We start from the raw sequence: 23662 nt of genomic DNA, 5'->3' as shown, positions 1-23662 counted from the left end.
GTACATAAGGTCGGATTTCGTGATCACACAAATAACTTGTTCCTAATGTCAAATGCCTTAAAGCTCATGGACTTATTCAAATTTAAACTGTCACAGTTAATGTATAAAGCAAAGACTCATGAACTCCCAGGTAACATTCAAAAATGATTTATAGAGAGGGATAAGGGATATCATTTGAGAGGTAACCACAACTTTAACAAGGGTTATGCTCGCACCAATCTCACTAACTCATTTTGTGTTGTTTCAGTATTAAGAATGGAAAATTATGTTTATTTATTTATTTAGTGTTGTTTCAATATTAATTAAGAATGAAACATTATTAGTACTGTTGATACAGAAATGTATGAATTAATTAACTAGATTATATAATTTAAGTATAATTGTTCTCACTTGAGAGTGACGGATAGGGGTAGGACATGATAAGCGTAGGCTTCATCCTACTCTCTTTCGAACATTGATAGGCCTGTACTCTTCGTATTAGTTATTTGTTCTTTTATTATTTTAAATCATGTTCAAAATAAAAAGATTCATTCATTCATTCATACATTAATAAATTAAATCTATTGTGTATGACACTACACAGAGAAATTCAGAGCAATACACTGAGGTTTAATGTTAATGATGCATTTCCCCACATTTGTACTGGTATTCACTGTTGTTGATGCCTCCATTGCTGTTGCTTATCCCCTGTCCATGTTGCTTATTTTGACACTTTATTTTGCCTGGCAAAATGAAACCAATGGAATAATCATTTGAGTAAGTAGTCCACTTGAGTAAACGCTCAAAGTATTTGAAAGCTTTTCATGAACCATACATGCTGCTAGCTCCTTATGATTTCACTTTTGAAGGCTGTTGTGTAGAGTAACTGATGTTACTTTTTCAAATCTCAACACAATGTTTTCCCTGTTGTTCCAATGTTGTTTACCCTGAATTGTGGCCAGCCAATTCACAACTGCGGATCGGTCCTTCAAGAAAGATGTCTCTTTATAAGTGCATCAAAAGACTCTCTCTTTCTATCTATTCCTCCATCTCTCTCAGGGAATGTCTACTGAGGGTGAAGAGGGAAGGTTACTTGGAACATTCATATATGACCAGGCAGGAGAGTCCATCCAGACCTTCAAACTGCCTGTGAGTGATAGACTCCACTAAAGTGCTGTACCAATAGATGGATTTCATGTTGGTACGTGAATGCATGAGTTGTGAGCTGAGAGCGATAACATTGAAGTACATAGGGAACATAGTACCAAAGAAAGTGTTCAAACATTCTTAATAGATGTTTGTGGTGATGTTTGTGGTCGCACATGAAATCCATCAATAGAGACACATGTAGAGATGTTCTTCAGCTTGACTACCCTAGCATTCATCCACTCTTGCTCGCTCCCATTTTTCTCCACCCCTCTATCCCTCAACCTCCCAAATGTTGTTCCTTCTTTCTCTCTCAGGACCGTAATGGCACCCCATATCGCTATGTTGAGCTGGCTATCCTCAGTAATTGGGGTCACCTGGAATACACCTTTGTGTACCGCTTCCATGTGCATGGACAGATGAGAGACACCCCACTCATCTTGTGATACACACCCCAATCATTCATCCAGAGTGTGTGTGTGGGGGGGGGGGGGGGACTTTTAGCATCAAGTGAATGGAAATAAAGGACTGACCAGTTAGAACTGAGTGCACAATGATTTGCTTACATAGAACTAAGTTTGTTTTTTAATGTGTATGGTTAAATGTGTATGTGTCGATCGCTCCAGAACTTTGGAGCCTGTACCGACTTTTGGCCATAAGAGACAAAGATGTTTTTTGGGCTTGTATGGAGCAAAGAGGTGCATAGCACAACACAGCTTTTCACAAAGAAGGAACTGGTCCCAGTCCCCACTGTGTCAGCTATACTCAGGGCTCCCAAAGTGTGTGTTAACTCAAACTGCCTCTGACCTGTACACACACACACACACACACACACACACACACACACACAGTTTGACTCAAACTGCCTGACCTGTACACACACCACACACATACAGACAGACAGAGAGACAGACAGACAGACACACACACAGTTTGACTCAACCTGCCTCTGACCTATACACACACACACACACACACACACACACACACACACACACACACACACACACACACTTAAACAATCCCAAATATGTTTTAATACACACATGCAAACATAAAGGTTTAGTGATTTAAGTCATCGATGTATATTTTGCTAATATATTTAGTGCAGCAGATTAAATCAATATTTCATAAGAATCGTTCACTTGGTGATACAAGCACCAAATTTGGCACAAATGATGTCCAGGATGTACTTTCTAAGAAAAGTACGGTTTCCAGCTGAAAATCCAAGATGGCTGCCACTTTTCAAGATGGCCGCCTCATCAGATGCAAAATAACGTTTTTTGGAGTAGAACTTGAATGAATAGAAATGGGTTAATGGTCCAAACATCAAAATGAATGTATCCTTACTGGAACTCAATTGTGTCAATTAAATTCCAATATGGCCCACCAGTTTTCAAGATGGTGGCTATTACGTAACTCAAAATAAGCGTTTTTGGAAGCTGTCTGATCACAGATATTGCATTAAATTGAAGGGCAGCATTCATCACCATTAATTGAGATGATGTGGTCAACCATCTGTCGACATCACTGCTGTGAAACTCACCATGGGGTTCAGTCCACCATGCAGAGAAGAAGCAAGGTCTTAAATTTGAAGTGGGCATTACCTCACTCTTGCCCCTTCTTCGTGATGAGGCACATTCTGTTGCCACGGTGAGGCATTCCATGAACAAAGTCAGGGATGCTATTGCACACCTCAACCCAAACCAGGTTCCCGTGATAACTGCAGACCAGCCTATTTATGCTCTTGCCAAACAAGTCCAGTGGCACTGGCCTGACCTGTAGCCTATGGCGAGGACAAATTTGTTGTAATGTTTGGTGGACTCCACATAGAGATGGCTGCATTCAGATCACTGGGGACCCTGCTTCAGAGTAGTGGGTGGACAGGTGCTCTTGTGGAGGCTGGGGTAGCTTCTTCTGGAAAAGCTGACTCCTTTCTTTCTGCCTCAAGTGTCACAAGAACACGCCTAATGCACCAAGTTACAGCATGTTGTCTCTACATGCTCCGAAAGGAAGCATATGAGTACCATTGTGCAGAGGAGAATGAAGGAGCCCTGAATTTCAGTGACTGGTGTGATAAACGCAGGGAGTAGAGCCCCCAGTTTCAATTCTGGGAGCTTGTGTTGTCAATGGAATTGGTGGTTTTCTCTTTGGTCAGATCTTTCAGAGAAGCTAACTTCAACTTGTATTGTCAAGCACTGTCTGCTCTAATTCCATTCTTCTTTGCAAACAACAATGTGAACTATGCTCGATGGCTCCCCATCCACCTCAGAGACATGGCGTCTTTGGAGCAAACTCATCCTCAGGTTTTCCATGAATTTCAGCTTGGAAAGTTTGTGGTCCACAAGACTAACAGGGAGTTCTCAGGCTTACCCATTGACCAAGCTCACGAGCAGGCCAATGCAGTTGTTAAAGGTGATGGTGGTGCCATTGGCCTTACAGAGGATCCATCTGCACTGAGGCGGTGGATGGTGTCTGGACCAGAAGTTAGCCAGTTAGTCAACCAGTATGAGTTGGCATCTCAAGTCAAAGAAGCAAACAAAGATGTCAGGCATCATGAGCAGACCAGTCAGTCTCAGAAGTCCTTCACTGACAAGGTCCAAAAGTTGTTTGATGTGATGAAGGATCTGGGCAATCCTTTCCAGGAAGAGTCCAAAGATCTGCTCACATTGGACACAAAAACCATCGCACATCCCAGTGCTGCTGAGCTTGTAAGAACTCACTTTGAGAAAGGTCAAGCTGCCTTCAGAGACTTTTTCAATGGTCTGGGGGATGAGGGTTCCTTCTATAAGCCCATTAAAAAGAACAAAGCCGACTTCTTTCGCCAAGAGGCAGCTGCAGCTTCCAGTGACATGAAGAAGCAGGTACTCAAAGATGACTGTCGTCTGTTCTCGCAGCTTTTTATATCGTGCCAATTACGAGTTGAGTTCTTTAAGCATGAGAATCAACCTTTCCCTGCTGCACTGAGTGACACTCCACACTGGCCAGAAGTCTCAGCTTTCAAAAATTTTGGAAGCTACCATTTCTCCTCCTGACAAACAACCAGAATGTGATGCCATTATCATTGATGGTTCCTCTCTTGTGCATTCATTGTCTCCTACGACACCAAGACCTTTGAAGAATATGCTGTCCAGGATGTAGTTCCAAAAATCCAGACCCACTCATCAAAGTATGAGCGAACAGATATCATTTTTGATGTCTACTGGACTTCAAGCCTGAAGGCTGAAACTAGGTCAAACAGAGGTATGGGAGGTCGACGAAGAGTGACAGACAAAAACAAACTGCCACCCAACTGGAAAAGCTTCCTGTGAGACAGCAACAACAAGACTGAGCTCTTCATGTTCCTAGCCGACAAGATAGTGACCCTGTGTCCCAACAATGTCATAGTTGTGACCAAAGGGGAGCAGGCTCTATCAAACAAGCCCATCAGCCTTGAAGGCTTTAGTCCATGTAACCATGAGGAAGCTGACTCCAGAATCTTCATACATACTCTTCATGCAGCCAAGCAACAGATGAAGTCTGTGTTGATCAAGGCATGCGACACAGATATTCTTGTTGTTGCAGTCAATGTTTTTGCGACTCTTCAGGATGCAGGCTTAGTAAGGCTTTGGGTAGAATTTGGCCAAGGTCAGTCCATTAAGTGGTTGCCTATCCATGACATGGTGCGTTCTCTTGGCCCAGAGAAATCCAGTGGCATGCTGTTCTTTCACGCCTTCACTGGCTGTGATGTTGTGTCAGCTTTTCGTGGCAAAGGCAAAAAAACGGCATGGCAAGCATGGGAGGTTTGCCCTGAAGTGAGCCCTGTCTTCAAAAAGCTCACTCAGTACCCACCTATCATAGAAGATGCAGACCTCAACATCGAATGAAGTTTGTCATCACCATGTATGACAAGCAGAGCACTACAGGCAAGGTTGATGAGGCAAGACTATAATTATTTGCGCGGAAGCAAAGGTCTTATGATGCCATTCCACCGACAAGCGCATCCCTCGTTCAGCATGTGAAACGGTCTGCCTTCCAAGCTGCCTGCATATGGGGCCAGGCAACAGTGTGCAAAATGCAAATTGAAAGCCCTGCCAACTGGGGCTGGAAAAAAGATGGTGAGGTCTGGCAAGTGGTCTGGACAACCCTTCCACCGATTGTTCAGACGTGTGAGCAGTTGACGAAATGCGGCTGCAAGACTGAATGCAGAGGACGATGCAAATGTTATCGATTCGGCCTGAAGTGTACCCAGTTGTGTGCCTGTGAATGTGAGGACTAAAAGAAGAAACAGCCATGATTGCCAGCCATGTTTTGCTCAGAATTGTACAATGCAGCCTATGCTTGGACATGTTTTCTGTGTTTCCGCTAACTAAAGTATAAATAAAAAAACAAAAAAAATACAAAAAAAGAAAGAAAAATAATACAAAATACAACAACAAAAAAACATTGGGGGAGACAAAGACAGCCTCTACGTGGCCTTACCTACAAGTAGCTTACAGGTCCAATAGCCAAAAGTGAAACTAATGTCTTTAATGCATCTTTTAGGAAATTGCTCAATCATTCTGGTTATTTTGTGTCCTTTTTGAAATTATAAAATAAAATAAAATTGTAGCACTGCTTAAATGCAATATGCGTATTTTGCGTATCGGAAACAACACCAAGAGAGTGTTTTTAGTTTAATTCCCATTTTATCACCATAATATTCAATCATTTTGATATTCTAAATGCAGAATTGGATTTCTCACACTCAAAAACATATTGTAACGATCCTGTATGAGGCCCCGTTAACAGCTCCTCCAAGGGAGTTAACTCTCTTGGTCTAATGGTTAGTGCGGCCGTCGGTTATGTGGGAGGTCGGGGTTTGACTCCCGCATGGGGCGAGTTACACTAGAAGATTCCCGTTCGCTACACTGGTGTCAGAAGTGGGATGGAAGGAAGGCCATCGGAGAGGCGTGTCCACGTGAGGGACTTGACATAGTGAAGCGTGAGGGCACGCTCTCCCGAACAGTGAGGATAGTGTAACGATCCTGTATGAGGCCCCGTTAACAGCTCCTCCAAGGGAGTTAACTCTCTTGGTCTAATGGTTAGCGCGGCCGTCGGTTATGTGGGAGGTCGGGGTTCGACTCCCGCATGGGGCGAGTTACACTAGAAGATTCCCGTTCGCTACAATATATTTCAATGTATAGGCCATCAAAATAGGATTATTCAGTCAAAAACGCTGTTTGAATCCATTTCGATTGGCGGCCATCTTGAAAAATGGTGGCCATTTTGTTTTTTCAAGTGGAAACCGTACTTTTCTGAGAGAGTAGGTCCCAAAGCACTTGTGTGCCAAATGTGGTGCTTGTATCACCAAGCGAACGATTATTTCATTAATCTGCTGCACTAATTGTTCATTACTGTTATAAGACATAAGGTTATAACCTAATGTAAATGTATTTTTAATAACAAAAAGTCTCAAAGCACCTTACACATTGCACATTTCCTTACACCCAAAAATGCAGCGTAGTTTAACCTTTTACATTTCACATGACTTTGTAGCTTATTTTTTCATTTTTATTCTTTACTCAATTTTGGCTTCTTACCAATTTTACTGTTATACTTGAATTACTGTTTCGTGACCTCAACAAACCTTTGTCAATTTCAGTGTTGTCAGAAGGTAGTTTGTACAATAACAGGGTTTCTACCTCTAAACATTTGTAAACAGCACAGAAGTAACCTACTTATTGATTGATTTAAAGAACCAGGAATGTATTTTATGTTTTTCTTGTAACATGATTGTTTTTGTATATTTGCAGTATTATAGATTACACGTTTACAGTCATTTGAGTACATGTGGTATACTAATACCATTATCCAGCTATCTTTTCCTCCTACCCTCCTCCCTGTCTTTCTCTCCACCCCCTTTTCCCTCCCCTGTGCCTGGATCCACCTTCCCCTTTCCCTGATCTACTTTCCCCTTATCTCCTTGTCCCATTGCTTTCTGGATCTGGGCGGTGTGGACTCTCTGGATCAGGGAGAAGTAGTCTTCATCTGGGCTCATGGGGCTGGTCTTATTGGGCTGAGGTGGGCTTGGTTGTGGTCGCCTCAGTGCATCCCGATGAGGTGAAGCAGGCCCAGGGCAGGGATGCCTGGGAGCTGCTGCATTAAGAGAGGAAGGTCTCCTAATGGTGTGTAGCTTTGCCAGGCTGGGGGAGGAGGGTCTGGAATGACTGCCCTCTATTGGAACCAGGTTTAGGTTAACAGAGAGTGGTCTGCCTGGTTTTGGACTCAGAGGAATAACCTGGGATTCTCCTGGGGTTCCCAAGGTGAGGACGATCTCTGGGAAAGAGCATGACCGGTCGTGTGCCTTGCGTCCCTGTGAAAGATACCAAAAGTCATGTTCAATTCTAATTAAAGTTTTTCTCAAAGTTCCCAAATTAATATTCAAATCACTGGTCTTTTACTTGATCTTATCATTTTTGTTACATACAAAAATACACCATTGTCATTAGTGTTTTCTATGTAATTCTTCCACTGACCACTCCCTGAACAGTCAACAATAGCATACTGTACATACGGTAGGCTTACCAGTTGTGGGCTGAAGGACATGGACAATTTCAGTGTTACCTTTTGGTAGAAAATATTCCATTGTTATTGGAAAGTAATTGAAAACATAAAGCCATTTATTCAGGACTGTAGTGAAGCAAACATTGGTAAAAATAAAAAGTAGGAAATAAAAGTGCCTGATGGTGTTTGATGATGAGAATGTACAGAAAGCTACATGAACAAATCAACATCAAACTATACTAAATATAACTAAACATGTCATTATTATTATCATATCATATAATAAAAATTATTCAGTGTACCTGAGCTTGGGGATTCTGCATCCTCTCATACTCTGAGGCAAGGCTGAAGGAGGCTGATCTTTGCGGATCTCTAGATGAGCTTGGTTGAAGGGTGGTGTGGGTTTGAGAGGCTGATTTGGACTGCTCCTTCCTAAATAAAACTGGAGTCTGATAGGCGCAGACAGAATATCAGCCGCATTTTGTGAATAAACAATGTTTATTTATTTTTAAAAAACGTTTATAAATCGCAACTAGGAAGTGAAGGTGGGGGCGGCGCCCCAGCGCCCTCTATCGGCCAGCCGCCACTGTAGCTAACCTGTGATAACTTAACCTACTGTATGAGAACTTGTATTCTGCCATGTATGAGACCCACCTGGGCTTTGGAGATGATGTAACACAGGCGGTCTGAATCCTGTCCAGCCTCTGATGGACTCTTTCCATTCTGTATCCCTGGAGAAGCAGGTGACATGAGTTGGCCACCCAGCTGGCGGCCTTGAGAGTTGGTGAAGAGGCTGACAAACTGATCAGCTTCTGGACCTGTAAGAGAGAAAGGATCAGTGAAGACGACAGGAGCCTGAATATCAACTTGAGTGAGAGCAGGGTGTTTGTGTCTAGTTCGGAGTAGAGTACAGTACTGGAGCTTTTCGGAGTTGAGGGGGTGCTCCTAGTAGGACCTAAGGAACAGCGCTGCTCATCCATACGTCCACGCTGGGCGCGATTGATCATGTTGGTGAACTGGTCCTGCTCAGCGGGAGGAATCTCCTGTGGTGGGAGTAAAAATAATTTGACAAGAAAATACTCAACTACTATTGGTTAAACCACTCATGATATATAAAGCAAAACAGGAGGAGCATGTTTAACATGACTGACCTGATGCCTCTCTTTAGCTGAGGCAGGGCTGAAGGAAGCTGACCTCTGGGATCCATTTTTTGTAAGCCTGTGCCCACTGCAGCCTTGGCTTTCTGTACTTGGCTGACAGAAGTAGAACACGATGTGACCTTCTGCTGTTGTAGCCTGCCTCAAGGTTCAATGCATTGTGCTTCTGAGATGCTTTTCTGCTCACCACAATTGTACAGAGTGGTTAGCTGACTGACCGTAGCCTTTCTGTCAGCTCGAACCAGTCTGGCCATTCTCCATTGACCTCTCTCATCAACAAGGTGTTTCCGTCCGCCCTCCATAGCTCACTGGATGATTTTTGTTTATTGTATCATTCTCAGTGAACTCTTGAGCCAGTTGTGCGCGAAATTCCCACGAGATCAGCAGTTTTAGACATACTCAAATCAGCCTGTCTGGCACCAACAATCATGCCACGGTCAAAATCACTGAGAGATCACATTTTTTGCCCATTTTGATTGTTGATGTGAACATTACCTGAAGCTGCTGGCATTGCACTGGCATTGCACTGATGCTACACGTTTCGCTGATTAGATAATTGCATGAATGAGAAGGTGTATAGGTGTTCCTAATAAAGTGTTTCAGTATACTGTGTAAGTAGTAAATTAGAGAATGATATAAGTGATCAGTTTGAAGAAAAAACTGTCTGAATGCAAGAATATTGTCAGACTCGGTTCCTTGGAGATTACTCTTTAGATAGATATTGATATGCACGCAGACTCGAGTTCACCATTGCAACAACTGGAGCTTTATAACACGTCACATCCAATATCTGGGATGGTGGGCTAATAGCGCCCCCTGCAGGCTACAATCGGTACACCTAATGCTTTTAATTACATGGTATCCTCCTGTATATTGTGTAAATCACCATTACATTTGATCTGTAGCTCTCCGCTTGCTGAAGTATTGAACGTCGCAACAAAAACAAAATATATTACACATACCCATAGAGAATAAATGGGAAAAGTTAGCATTATCCAGAGAATGAACGGGAAAATGCCTGTCAGCTCTAGGTTGGGGATGTAGCTCAGTGTTAGAGAGCGAGGTTCATTAGTGGTGTCCAATCATATCGCCAAATGCTTTAGTGGTGTCCAATCATGTCGCCCAAATGCTTTAGTGGTGGTGCACGTCATCATATGCAAACAACTCGGCATGACATTTCGAACTGTCAGTCCATCGGTTTTGTCACCTTCAGCTTCACTGCATCCGTTTATGGTAAGTCCAGATACTGAGCTTGGCTTTATAAATTGTTTTTATCAAGGGAATTGTTAATATAAATTAATACGGTGTTGTCAGTTCATAGCAACACTTTGCACCTCTCGTTTTTGACTACGGACAGACGCGGCTAGTTCTATGTTGAACACTCACGTTCGCAGAAAAATGTATTCAATTATATTGAATATTATATATGTAATACATATCCTGCTGAATTAATGCTGTGTTGTTTAATCCATTCATAGCAACACACTCGTTCACTGTGTATGAGACCGATACGAGCGAGTGCAAGGTAAACTCGCTTTTCGATCACTAAGAATGTGTCACTAAAGTCACTAAGTTGTAACAATTAGCTGTAGGCAATAATAATAATAATAAATTATATTTATATAACGCTTTATTAATGCAAGTGCAATCGGGCTAACCAGGGTTCGAGTTATAAGATGAACTCTGTGGGGGTCTCCAAAATAACAGTGCGAAATGTTCTCATGCACGCGCGAATCATGCCCACACAGCGATGGGACTTACAAGTTTTAATAAGCTATAGGCAGTAGCGGATTAAGGTGGTCAGTCCTTTGTGTGAGGACCCCCCGCCCCCGCCCCCATACACAAGCCTCCCCCCTCCCCAAAATATACAACTCACGAGCACCCTGCACACACACACCACTCATAATGCTTTACCATAAAACACTTAAACACTTTAATAACACAATAACACAACAGTGTTAATAATGCAAAGAATAAAAAAAAGGTTCAGTGCATTCAGTTCTGTCTCTATTGCTCTCCTCTCCCGTTGTCTCTCTGTTACTGTCCTGTTGTCTGTCTCTCAGTTGCTGTCCTGTTGTCCGTCTCTCTGTTGCTCCCCTCAGCTCTAAATGACAGAAATGAATGAGCTAATTAGTTGGCATGTAAACATATAGTTAGGGTTGGGTACAGTAACAGTTTAGGTTAGTACACTAGGTTAGTAAAAAGTAAAAGCCACCTTACCTTTACGGAGACAAGATAGACCAAAGTGGTCTGTTTTCAGTAGGCTGCGGTCGCGGTCCTGGAACCCATGATGCTGACGTCCGATGTCCTTTCTTTATCCAAGATTGGATGAACGGGAGAGGGTCAAATTTGTCGATCGGAGGCCCATTTAAGTCCACGAACAACAATGCGGTAAGGCTCCTGGCTTGCAGCCGGTTCCTGTTCTGACTGTTAGTGTCATTGCATCCAGAAAAGCCCCTCTCACACTCTGCAGAGGTCGGAAGAAAAGTGTTGCTCGCCACTATAAGTCTTTTCAAGGTTTTACCCTGCTGTTCCTTGTCTTGTAATTTCCAGTCTCTGAACTCACTGACAGCATCACTCGAAGGCTCTCCGAGAAGTTTAGCAAACTTCCCCACCTCACGCTCTCCAAATAGAACAAGTTCTGCCCTCTCTTTTGGCCAGAAGTGCTGATCCAGAGGCTTCAACATGCTTACCAGCTCACTGTCAGGGAGACGCTTGGTGAGATTATCAATAATTGACTGGTAAAATTGGGACTTGTTTATTTTACGTTGCGTTTCGGTGAGAGCAACCTCTTTGAACTGACCGCTGGTTATGGCCATTTTGACTTTCATTTCTGTTTTCCCTCCCTGGTCCTTCATGGCAGAGAGCACCTCGATCGTTTGGTGAATGTGGCGGCTTGCATCAATCAGGGATGTGTCGCGTTTCTGTAGTTTCAGGGAGAGACTTTGTAGTTCACGTAACACGTCTTTCATTGTCGCTAAATCAGAGAGAAATCCAGTGGATGTCAGATGCTTACGTAAACCAGTGTACTTGGCCTTCTCCATACCGGAACGTGAGCCATCTTCACTAGCTGATTTAAAGTGATGTGCTAACACTGGAAAATCCTTCAGCACAGCTTTGACAGTGTTGAAACTGCTGGACACCCATCTTATTGTGAACACTTTCCCTATTTTCAGTATCTGCAGGTTCAGTTCCGCAGCTGCTTCCTGTAATTCCCTTGCATTTTTCGAGGACTGGTGGTAAAGAGCATAGAGTTTTGAGAGGAAAAACTCTAAATGATTACAGCCTGTCACCTCCTTCAATGAGTCATTCACCGCTAATTCTAACCGATGCGCGAGACAGTGAACTGCCTGCAGCCGAGGGAAGTCCCGTTTCAGTCTAGCTATGAGTCCATTCACTCTCCCTGTTAGCACGGCCGCCCCATCTGTGGCTATGCTAATTAGGTTTTTCCGAAGAAATTCGTCATCCATTCCCGCTGATCGAAGGCTGTTTTTCAGTGCATTGCACAGGGACTCGGCATCTGTGCCCTGGTCAAGTTCAACTATGTCAAAAAACACATTGTCCACATCTCCATTTCCAGTGACATCGCATCTGACATAAATAATCATGTACGCTCGTCCATGAATTGTGCTTTCATCTATTGTTATGCTAATACTCGAATTAAGTGATTTGACATTAGAAATGAATTTATTTTTCATCTCCTGTGCAATGTGCTCTACAATCTGTGCACATGAATGATCTGATCGGTGAGTAGGGCCGACTATCGCGCCATTCATCTCATTAAGCTTCATGATTGGATTCAGTTTTGTATATGGCATCCTTTCTTTAGCCACAGTATAGGCTGCCCTGAACGAACTTGCTGTCTCCTTGTACATAATGGAAGTGAGTGCTGCTACGTTCTTAGGAAGCACTTCCTTTTGTTTAAGCTCTGCTATTACAACAACTCGTTTATGAGCATGACTGTCGCGGTGTATATAAATATTTTTCCGCAACTGCTTTTGAACGGGGCTACTTACTGTCCCATTGATCCAGGCATCCGCCAAATGCACTCCCCACTTTTTCTCTGAAAGTAAAAGAGTCTTTGCCTCTTTACAGGCAAGGCATCCAAGGCCATCCTCATTTGCAAATAGCCAGGGGTTTCTTTTTTTCCAGGATCTCCACTGATCTTCTCCCCAGTTCTGTGGCGTTGCCTCCCCTACCTCTTCATTCTGCCCCTCATCTGAACTGTGTGTGGGTGTTGCGCGTTCAGGCCTGGTAGCAGAGTCCTCAGTAGTAGCAGCAGTAGTAGCAGTAACAGTAGTAGCAGCAGGGCTAACGTTAGGTGTCATAGCAGGTTTCTTTGATAAAAACCCGAAATGTTCTAGGCTTGATGACCCGGTCGGCACTAGTGGCCTTTTTTTGGGCGGCATGGTAGCTACTGTATAATATACTCCTGTATAGCTAATGAATTAATGTTTGCTTCTCAATAATAGGCTAGGTGCACGATCTCACTACTTCCTGAAAGGCAACTGGTGTCTCACTCTATTGGTTTAATTGATTAATCAGCTGTGCACTGTGTGTTCCAACGGTTTACCGCACAGCTGATTAATCAACCTTTTGCTGTTGCACTATATTCTACTGCGCCCCATGGTGTCTTGGTGGTGAAGTGCAGGCAGTCAACGGCATACTGTCATTCACAGGAGATTAATGGTGCGCGTAGTCCTCTTGGAAAACGTGTTTATTTTACAATATTTATAATATAAATTAAATAATATTCATTACATTGACATTTTGATCAAATAATAGTTGTGGTAATGTATTATTAGCGACCCCCACAGATTTTTGATTTTACTGCCTTCATGGGAGCTCAGAGTGCCTCAGACCATCTCTATGGGAGCTCAGCTCCCATTGGCTCCCACATAACTCGAACCCTGGACGTGTCCCTGTTTGATGGAGAGGTTTATTATGTGGGTGATGATTGGGGTAATGGAGGCAGCTGAGTCTTTTAGAAATCTGGCTGGAATATTGTCATGGCCCGTGGCCTTTTCTGAGTGTACAGCGCCCAGTTTTTTAAACACCTCATCGTTTGACACCATGGAGAGTTTAAAATCATCTTTGCGTACACCCAGTTTATTGTAGAACGCACAGATGTGCTCTACACCATAACGCCCTGAGTGGGGTGGTAGATTGTTAACTAATTTAGTGGCTATGGTTGTAAAGAAAGTGTTTAAGCACTTAGCCACATCCAGCTTGTCTGTAAAGAGAGAATCTCCAGATTTTATGCTGATGTTTGTAGACCTGGTTTTGAGTTTTTGACTGCAACCTAGTTGGCTATTAAGTAGCTTCCAAAGGTCACGTGGTTTGTTTAAGTTTTCTTCGATTTTGTTATCGAGGTATTTTTTCTTAGCAGATTTGGTCATGGTAATTACCTGATTGCATAGTTTGTTGCATTGTTTTTTAATTTTCTCAAAGTGGGTTTTGAGATCTTCGTTTAAGTGTTTCACTAATTTTGATTTGCATTTTTGAACTTCAGAGCATTTTAGGTCTCTGACTTTCATAGCATTTAGAATGTCCGAATTCATCCATGGTTCCGATCGGGCTTTAACCCTGGTGGTTCTCATGGGGGCTATACTGTCAATAATATTTAGGAATTTGGTTTTGAAACCTAGCCATGCCTCCTCAACCTGTGTGCTTTTTAGTTCATCTAACCAGTCTTGATTCTCCAGTTTATGGTTTAAGGCCTCACTAGAATAGGATTTAAGGGATCTAGTGGTTACAGTTTTATGACCGCCAGCCTTGGGTTTATGCTTTTTACGAGTGCAAAAGATCATGTAATGATCACTTAGCCCACATACAATAACCCCACTCTTGGAGATTTTGGACTCATCCGATGTTAGAATGAGATCTATGGTGGTTTGAGTAGAAATACACACCCTAGTGGGTTTGGTAATTTGTTGGCGGAGACCGTGTAATTCAGAAAACCTAGTGAAGGATTTGAAGCCGGATGCTTCAAATCACGAGTTGACATCAGACAGCACGCTGCTCCATCGTTTTCACATTTCACGTGTGCACATTATAGTCAAATATCAACATGAGTCAACTCTCTAACAATGAATACGGTGAGGTATCCAGTAGTACACAGTCTATTCTAGCACAAGCAATTGAATCAGACGCGCCTCTTGAACTCACACTTACAAATGTCCGGAGGTTAGAACAGCAGTACGATGGCGCAGGTCCGCTCTACAATGTAGTCTAATTAACGGTCATTTAGAACACCTGTGCGGCGGAGTGATACATCTAGTTAAAAGTCCCAGTGCTGTTATACTGTGTATCACTACTCATAGAATGCCTCTTGTCCAATCAAATTACTTGGTCGGAACTAACTGTTGTATAATGGGCTCTGCACACAGCGTGCGATTTCTGTTGCGCATCAACGTTCCATTTTGAAGTTTGAATGGAAGTCTATGAGAACATCGCATTTACCCACACACGGCCCCGATTTTAATCGCACGGCGAACATTCGATTCCATTCATTTTGAATGGGACAAAGCACACGGCGTGCGAGTTTTGTCGCACTGCTTTGTCCCATTCAAAATGAATGGAATCGAATGTTCGCCGTGCGATTAAAATCGGGGCCGTGTGTGGGTAAATGCGATGTTCTCATAGACTTCCATTCAAACTTCAAAATGGAACATTGACGGGCAACAGAAATCGCACGCTGTGTGCAGAGCCCTTAAGTCTACATTTACATACTTTACTTTGAGCCAGTAATATGGGTTTGCTTAATATACTGTATATTTTAGAGTTATGTTGATTTTAAATAAAATACAAAAGAAACCAAGGACAAAGGAATTAATTCAATTTTAAGAATTTGTTTGGAAATAACAACATTTGGCACTAAAATACTATTCATCTGCTCTTAGACTTAAGTGCAGCCTTTGATACGGTAGACCACTCCATACTTATTGAGAGACTTGAAAACTGGGTTGGCCTCTCAGGTCCGGTCTTAAACTGGTTCAGGACTTACCTGGCTGACCGTGATTACTTTGTAGCCCTTGGTGACCATAAGTCAAAAAATTATAGCACAACCTGTGGAGTTCCCCAGGGGTCCATTTTAGGACCGTTGCTTTTTAGCCTATACATGCTACCCCTCAGTTCTGTTATCAAGAAGCATAGCGTTAACTACCACAGCTATGCTGACGACACTCAGCTTTATATCTCAGTAACTCCCAACGACTACAAGATGATCGACCACCTGATAGACTGTATTGCCGATATTAATATTTGGATGACACAAAACTTTCTCCAACTCAATCAAGAAAAAACAGAGGTATTGATCATTGGCGAGAAAACTGGGAGAGAGAAATTATCTGCACACTTGAAAACACTAGCTCTTAACACTAAGTGTCAGGCCAGGAATCTTGGTGTCATAATTGACCCAGATCTAAATTTTGAAACTCATATTAATAACACTATTAAAACATCCTTCTACCATCTAAGAAACATCACTAAGGTACAATCATTTCTCTCCCAGGCAGACACTGAAAAATTAATGCATGCGTTTGTTACTAGTAGGCTAGATTACTGTAATGCTCTCCTGACAGGTCTCCCCCAAAAAATGATAAATAGACTACAAATGGTTCAAAATGCTGCTGCTCGTGTCCTTACTAGGACCAAACGGAGAGCGCACATCACACCTGTCTTGAGATCACTACACTGGCTCCCTGTCAGTCATAGAATAGACTTTAAGATCCTTTTACTAGTTTATAAATCACTTCACTGTGATGCACCCAATTACATGGTGGACATGCTCATAAGATACACACCAGCTAGACCCCTACGGTCTAGTGGCACGGAACTTTTAATAGTGCCAGAGGCTAGGACAAAGAGATTTGGAGGATCAGCTTTTAGCATATATGCTCCTAGATTGTGGAACACCCTACCTGAGGGCCTGAGGTTGTCTAAAACTCAGGACATTTTTAAGCGTGACCTCAAAACCTACTTATTCAATGTCGCCTTTTGATACTAAGGGAGACATTGGACATTATAGAACTAGGATCACTAGGCCATTACACCATACTCGTGTTTTTGAGATTTGTATTGACAGGAAAATGGACCCGGGTGCTGATGAGGCACTGTCAGCTCCAAATAGCACCTAGAGCAGTACTGGAACCGGTACAAGGGTGTACCAGGACCACCATCAGGTTGTATTGCTGTCATCTTTACTGTCTCTATTGTGTTGTTGCATCATAACTGTGCTTAAGTTTCTCTTTTGGCAGGACCTGTGACCATACTGGATGCAGAACGATGCAAATACAACACAACATTTATGGACAGTGTGTACGCCGATAATATGCAAGGAATTTTTCCTGGATACATGGTGTACAGGTTTTTGCCCTTGCTTGCTTGCTTTGTGCCGGTGGTCCTGGCCTCCCCTGGACCGCTGGGTACTGGTAAGCAAACTGGCTAGTAGTCGCTCTATTGGTAGAGGGCTGCAAGGGAATTTTTCCTGGCTACATAGTATACAGGTTTTTTTTACTTTTGCCTGCTCGCGGCTCTGTCAGTATTGATTGATTGATTGACTGATTGACTGAACATTTTCATTGTGTGAAGCGCATTGAGTTACATCTTGTAAGAAATGCGCTATACAAATAAAATTTGATTTGATTTGATTTGATTACAAAGTGCAATTAGTTTGACATGTAAGCCTCAGAATAGCAACACAGAATACACACTAACAAACACTGCAGATACTTGTGTTACTGGAAGAACATTTCACATTTTTGCCACATTTTCCCAACAATTAATTGTTAAGCTACACACAGAATCATTGAAACAATCTTGTTTTAGTGTTTAGCTTCCTCCTTCTACTGATGCTCTTTGGTGTTGTAGAAGGTGAAAAAGATCTTCCTCCAGCCCATGGCGCTGGCCAGGGCCTCCATGTCCGGGCTGACCTCCTCACAGCGCCCCCTCACGGTCTGCTCCCAGAACTCTGGACTGTTGCAGAGCTGGGACACACACACACACACACACACACACACACACACACACACACACACACACAAACACACACACACACACACACACACACACACACCAAACACCCGCCCCCCCCCCGCACACACACACACACACACCAGAGACACACACACACACACACACACACACACACACCAACTCACTCTGCATGTGACAGCCATACTAATTCTATTGGATTACAGAAGCTTCTCATCTGTTGATTAGCAAATTACAGGAAATACATATTGGCTTGAATGTGTTATGAGGGTTTCAGAGTCAAGAAGAGCAATCCCAATATAAGAATCACTGCAAACAGATTAATTCTGTCAATGAACCCAGCAACATGACTATAGTTGAGCCTGCTGAGCTTGATTGAATTAAAATTGGTTCTTTTAATTTTCTTGAATTTATACTTAACAAAGTATTGGATAACTAAATGTATATACGTTATCCAATACTGTATTATTATTGCAGCACCGTCACTCTCCCTGAAGACATACAGTGTGGTAATATCAATGTCTACAGTATATAAAACCTGGCAAAGCTGATATGCTTTGGGTACGTGCTTCAAGTGTGGAGAGCCTCTTACCTTCCTGAACCTCTGTGTGGTCTGTGCGAGCCGTGCTACATCCTCCAGCTTCAGGTAGGCCAGGATCCTGAGCAGTAGGTCATCGGGAAGGCGTTCCAGGTAGTCAAAGTGTCCCTGGCACAGTGCTTTGGTGTGCTGTAGGGGGTTCTGGCCAAACACCGCAGCTACCTGGTCTAGAGATGGAGTTACACTTATCAATACACACTACAAATGTGTTCTCAAGACACAAACAAACAAATATTTGCATGTCAGAGACTGTGATCGGTAAATCGCTCTGTTCTAATATAAACCTTACTCTGCTGGCGAGAATCAAGCAGATAATCACTGTGGGATTGCTTCATTTCCCCAGGTGCAGCTCCTCGATATTCAATTCGCAGAGAGATCTTCCATGATCTCCATATCACCTGAAATATATAAAGATATACACCATTATAGCCTTGTAGCTTGCATGTGTGAACAGAACACACAAATAATAAGTTATGAGGTTGACACTAGTACAGGGTTAGGGTTAGGGTTAACTTTCACTTGATCCATTGCTGCTGTCTGAAAACAAATAAAACGTTTGGAATGAATGCTGCTGCTAGCAACCTGTTCAACCAGCCAGAAGTCTGATATACTTTCATCTGTCATCAACGTCGTGAGATAGACTAACTATATTAGAAAATAGATTATAAAATTCAAGACCTTACATCAGATTTGGTGACTGTAAGTTGAAAGAAGTCTTTGGACGGAGAGGGACCTGTGCCACTGATCTCAAACACCTTCTCCCCGAGCAGAGACGCCATTTTCTTTAGACGCTGAACAGTTACCATGACAACAGGAGCAGGACTGAAATATGATTGTGTACTATTTATGAAAGGAAAATTCATTCGCGATTTTAGGTATCGAACGGATGCTGGGTTATTTTTGATTGTAACATTTAAATAAACGTGACTGCTTAGTTTAGAGAAATTGCCTTGTAAATCGCAATTTTCGATAAAACTGTTGTTAGATTAAGAGGTCACGACCCAGCGCATTGATATCTCGCTAGATACCCCTAGCGCTACTGTGGGGGTTCCTCTGAGTGACTTGCGAGATAGCTCTTATTATATAAGCTCTTATAGCTATTATTTACATAGTACAACCCATGCACACATTCAACGAGGTTGAAGCGATTTAGCTGATTTGTGTCTGAAATTCTGAATCCTTTTCCGTGTCGACTTTTCAAAAGTAGTCCCTAGCGGAAGAATGGAAGTGTTTAAAGCGGAGGTATACGGCGGTGGCGCGTCCCTCAGCTGATGTGAAGGTAAACGCGCAGAGAGAGAGAGAGAGAGTGAGTGGAGCTGGCAGCACATTCTGTTACAACTACAAACACTGGACAAACGAAAACGGTAATAACATCATATTATCAATATTCAGTGACATCATATCCAGGGGTATGCGTGGGGGCCTCTTTGAGGGTTTTATTTAATAAGACCGACTTATTTGGGAGCAGTGGCGGCTGGTGCTAAAATGTTTGGGTGGGGCACAGGTTAAGGGGGCATGCTCCACGGGGAAGAATATCAACTTTAAAATCTGGATTTACAGTCAATTTTAGCATGAGAATAGCTCTACCCCCCTGTACAGACCTCGCCATCCCCTCTACCCCCCTGTACAGACCTCTTCATCCCCTCTACCCCCCTGTACAGACCTTTTCATCCCCTCTACCCACCTCTACAGACCTCTTCATCCCCTCTACCCACCTCTACAGACCTCTCCATCCCCTCTACCCACCTCTACAGACCTCTCCATCCCCTCTACCCCCTGTACAGACCTCTCCATCCCCTCTACCCCCTGTACAGACCTCTTCATCCCCTCTACCCTCCTCTACAGACCTCTTTATCCCCTCTACCCTCCTCTACAGACCTCTTCATCCCCTCTACCCCCCTGTACAGACCTCTTCATCCCCTCTACCCCCCCTGTACAGACCTCTCCATCCCCTCTACCCTCCTCTACAGACCTCTCCATCCCCTCTACCCCCCTGTACAGACCTCTTCATCCCCTCTACCCCCCCTGTACAGACCTCTCCATCCCCTCTACCCTCCTCTACAGACCTCTCCATCCCCTCTACCCCCCTGTACAGACCTCTTCATCCCCTCTACCCCCCTGTACAGACCTCTTCATCCCCTCTACCCCTCTGTACAGACCTCCTCATCCCCTCTACCCCCCTGTACAGACCTCTTCATACCCTCTACCCCCTGTACAGACCTCTCCATCCCCTCTACCCCCTTGTACAGACCTCTTCATACCCTCTACCCCCCTGTACAGACCTCTTCATACCCTCTACCCCCCTGTACAGACCTCTTCATCCCCTCTACCCCCCTGTACAGACCTCTTCATCCCCTCTACCCCTCTGTACAGACCTCTTCATCCCCTCTACCCCTCTGTACAGACCTCTTCATCCCCTGTACAGACCTCTTCATCCCCTCTACCCCCCTGTACAGACCTCTTCATCCCCTCTACCCCCCCTGTACAGACCTCTTCATCCCCTCTACCCCCCTGTACAGACCTCTTCATCCCCTCTACCCCTCTGTACAGACCTCTTCATCCCCTCTACCCCTCTGTACAGACCTCTTCATCCCCTGTACAGACCTCTTCATCCCCTCTACCCCCCTGTACAGACCTCTTCATCCCCTCTACCCCCCCTGTACAGACCTCTTCATCCCCTCTACCCCCCTGTACAGACCTCTTCATCCCCTCTACCCCCCTGTACAGACCTCTCCATCCCCTCTACCCCCCCCTGTACAGACCTCTTCATCACCTCTACCCCCCCAGTTTTCTCTACAATTTCTACAATTTTCTCTCTACAGTTTCTACACGTCAACGTGTACCGAAACACTTGTTTCCAACGTGGTCCTACGTTTCTCCTACACCAAGACACATACAAAGAGCATAGAAACATACAAAGAGCATAGAAACATACAAAGAGCATAGAAGATACAATCAGAATACAGTCTGCCATTCCTTCTCCCAGCATCGATTTGGTTTTCCTATCATGACTGAAGGACAGATGATTCACTTACTTACACAAGTTTGACTTCGGTAATAGGTCCAGTTGCAATATCATCAAGTTGGGAACAAAAGATGCCTCCTTCTAATCCATTTGTTCAATTTGTTTACAAAGTCCGGTAGTGGTTTGCTGTGTGATTTGCAGTATAGTTCCATATTCCCCCTGCGTGTTGGTCGCACGGCAGCGGAGACGGTCGCTGATAATTAAGACCAGCAGTAGAATGTTGCCAATAGACATATTACACAAAACACAAAACGAACAAAACAAATAAAAACACGAAGCAAACATTACTAGCCGCCATAGCCATGTTAGCAGGTGCTAACACCATAGCATGTGCTATCACCATAGCAGGTGAACGAACGTGATCTGAAAGCTACGCCGGCCGTATGACATGACGTAAGCACGTACGATTCTTTGTGCATGTCCCAAAACCCCATAGACAAATGACCGAATGGCCTGAAGTTACCGAAATAGATTTTACATGCAAGTCTACGAGAACAGCCTAGTGCAATTTCGAGTAGATTGAAAGTTGCCCTGAAAGGGGCGGGACTTGAAGCTGATTGGAACATACTCCACAGAACACTAGCTGATTGGACTATGATATACTCCACAGAACACTAGCTGATTGGACTATACTCCACAGAACACTAGCTGATTGGACTATGATATTCAGAAGCAACACTGTCTAGAAGTCATAGGAAAAAAATCTCTCTCTTCTCCCTTTGGTGGGGCATTGTCCAATTGCCCCTAATGAACCAGCCTCCCCTGTTTGGGAGGATTTAGGGAGTCCGTGTCGCGAGAAAAATATGGTTTCCTTTCCAATTGCAACATTGTCATCTCATGAATCCTGTTCCTGCTTTCCTGTGTTTCTTTTTTTCCAGGATCTCCACTGATCTTCTCCCCAGTTCTGTGGCGTTGCCTCCCCTACCTCTTCATTCTGCCCCTCATCTGAACTGTGTGTGGGTGTTGCGCGTTCAGGCCTGGTAGCAGAGTCCTCAGTAGTAGCAGCAGTAGTAGCAGTAACAGTAGTAGCAGCAGGGCTAACGTTAGGTGTCATAGCAGGTTTCTTTGATAAAAACCCGAAATGTTCTAGGCTTGATGACCCGGTCGGCAGCAGTGGCCTTTTTTGGGGCGGCATGGTAGCTACTGTATAATATACTCCTGTATAGCTAATGAATTAATGTTTGCTTCTCAATAATAGGCTAGGTGCACGATCTCACTACTTCCTGAAAGGCAACTGGTGTCTCACTCTATTGGTTTAATTGATTAATCAGCTGTGCACTGTGTGTTCCAACGGTTTACCGCACAGCTGATTAATCAACCTTTTGCTGTTGCACTATATTCTACTGCGCCCCATGGTGTCTTGGTGGTGAAGTGCAGGCAGTCAACGGCATACTGGCATTCACAGGAGATTAATGGTGCGCGTAGTTCTCTTGGAAAACGTGTTTATTTTACAATATTTATAATATAAATTAAATAATATTCATTACATTGACATTTTGATCAAATAATAGTTGTGGTAATGTATTATTAGCGACCCCCACAGATTTTTGATTTTACTGCCTTCATGGGAGCTCAGAGTGCCTCAGACCATCTCTATGGGAGCTCAGCTCCCATTGGCTCCCACATAACTCGAACCCTGCCTGCAACACACTCGTTCGCTGTGTATGAGACCGATACAAGCGAGTGCAAGGTAAACTCGCTTTTCGATCACTAAGAATGTGTCACTAAAGTCACTAGTTGTAACAATTAGCTGTAGGCAATAATAATAATAATTAATTATATTTATATAACGCTTTATTAATGCAAGTGCAATCGGGCTAACGTTACTCATTCTCGCAGTTCCAAATGAATGAACGTTGAAGCGCTTGTATCTCAAAATGTGGCGTAACTAATTAATGCAAGTGCAGCCCAGCCCGGCCCGAGCACATAACAGGCGCACCCCTGCGCTTTCAGAGCTCGTTTTCTCGTCGGAATTCGACGTTTGGAGACGAACGACAGACGTCGAATACTGACGGCTTCCGTGTGAGACCAGGTTGGTATGTGAGCAGGTGTTCTCCAACATGAACTTTATTAAAAGCAAACATCGCGCACGCCTCACAGATGACAGCTTACGATCCAAGATGAAGATGACGGCCTACAGCCCTGATGTGCAGACGCTGTGCGCTGAGGTTCAGGAGCAGAAATCACATTAACCACGTAAGATACATATTTTAATTGCCTATTATTTTGCATATATTT

General features: G+C 43.6%; 2 protein-coding genes and 1 pseudogene across 3 annotated transcripts in view; 1 reads left to right on the top strand and 2 right to left on the bottom strand.

Annotated features, from left to right (window-relative positions):
- Positions 1–23662, top strand: part of LOC308160365 (acidic mammalian chitinase-like) — a 685529-nt pseudogene that overhangs the window by 108058 nt on the left and 553809 nt on the right. The gene's annotated exons all lie outside the window — the stretch shown is intronic.
- LOC308161034 (sperm microtubule inner protein 11-like) overlaps positions 1–23662 on the bottom strand; it is a gene marked incomplete at both ends in the record, with an annotated part of 107198 nt that overhangs the window by 16555 nt on the left and 66981 nt on the right. The window lies entirely within an intron of this gene.
- Positions 17654–19205, bottom strand: LOC308159619 (F-box only protein 36-like; the record flags this gene model as incomplete). The annotated part of the gene is made up of 4 exons (XM_080533439.1): positions 17654–17794; positions 18394–18566; positions 18689–18797; positions 19083–19205. The coding sequence occupies 4 exons, from the start codon at positions 19203–19205 to the stop codon at positions 17654–17656; spliced, it is 546 nt and encodes a 181-aa protein (XP_080389565.1).

This window comes from Nansenia antarctica, assembly GCF_963989245.1.
Source record: "Nansenia antarctica genome assembly, chromosome: 6".
In the NCBI taxonomy this organism is placed as follows: Eukaryota; Metazoa; Chordata; class Actinopteri; order Argentiniformes; family Microstomatidae; genus Nansenia; species Nansenia antarctica.
This window is presented reverse-complemented; position numbering and strand designations above follow the sequence as displayed.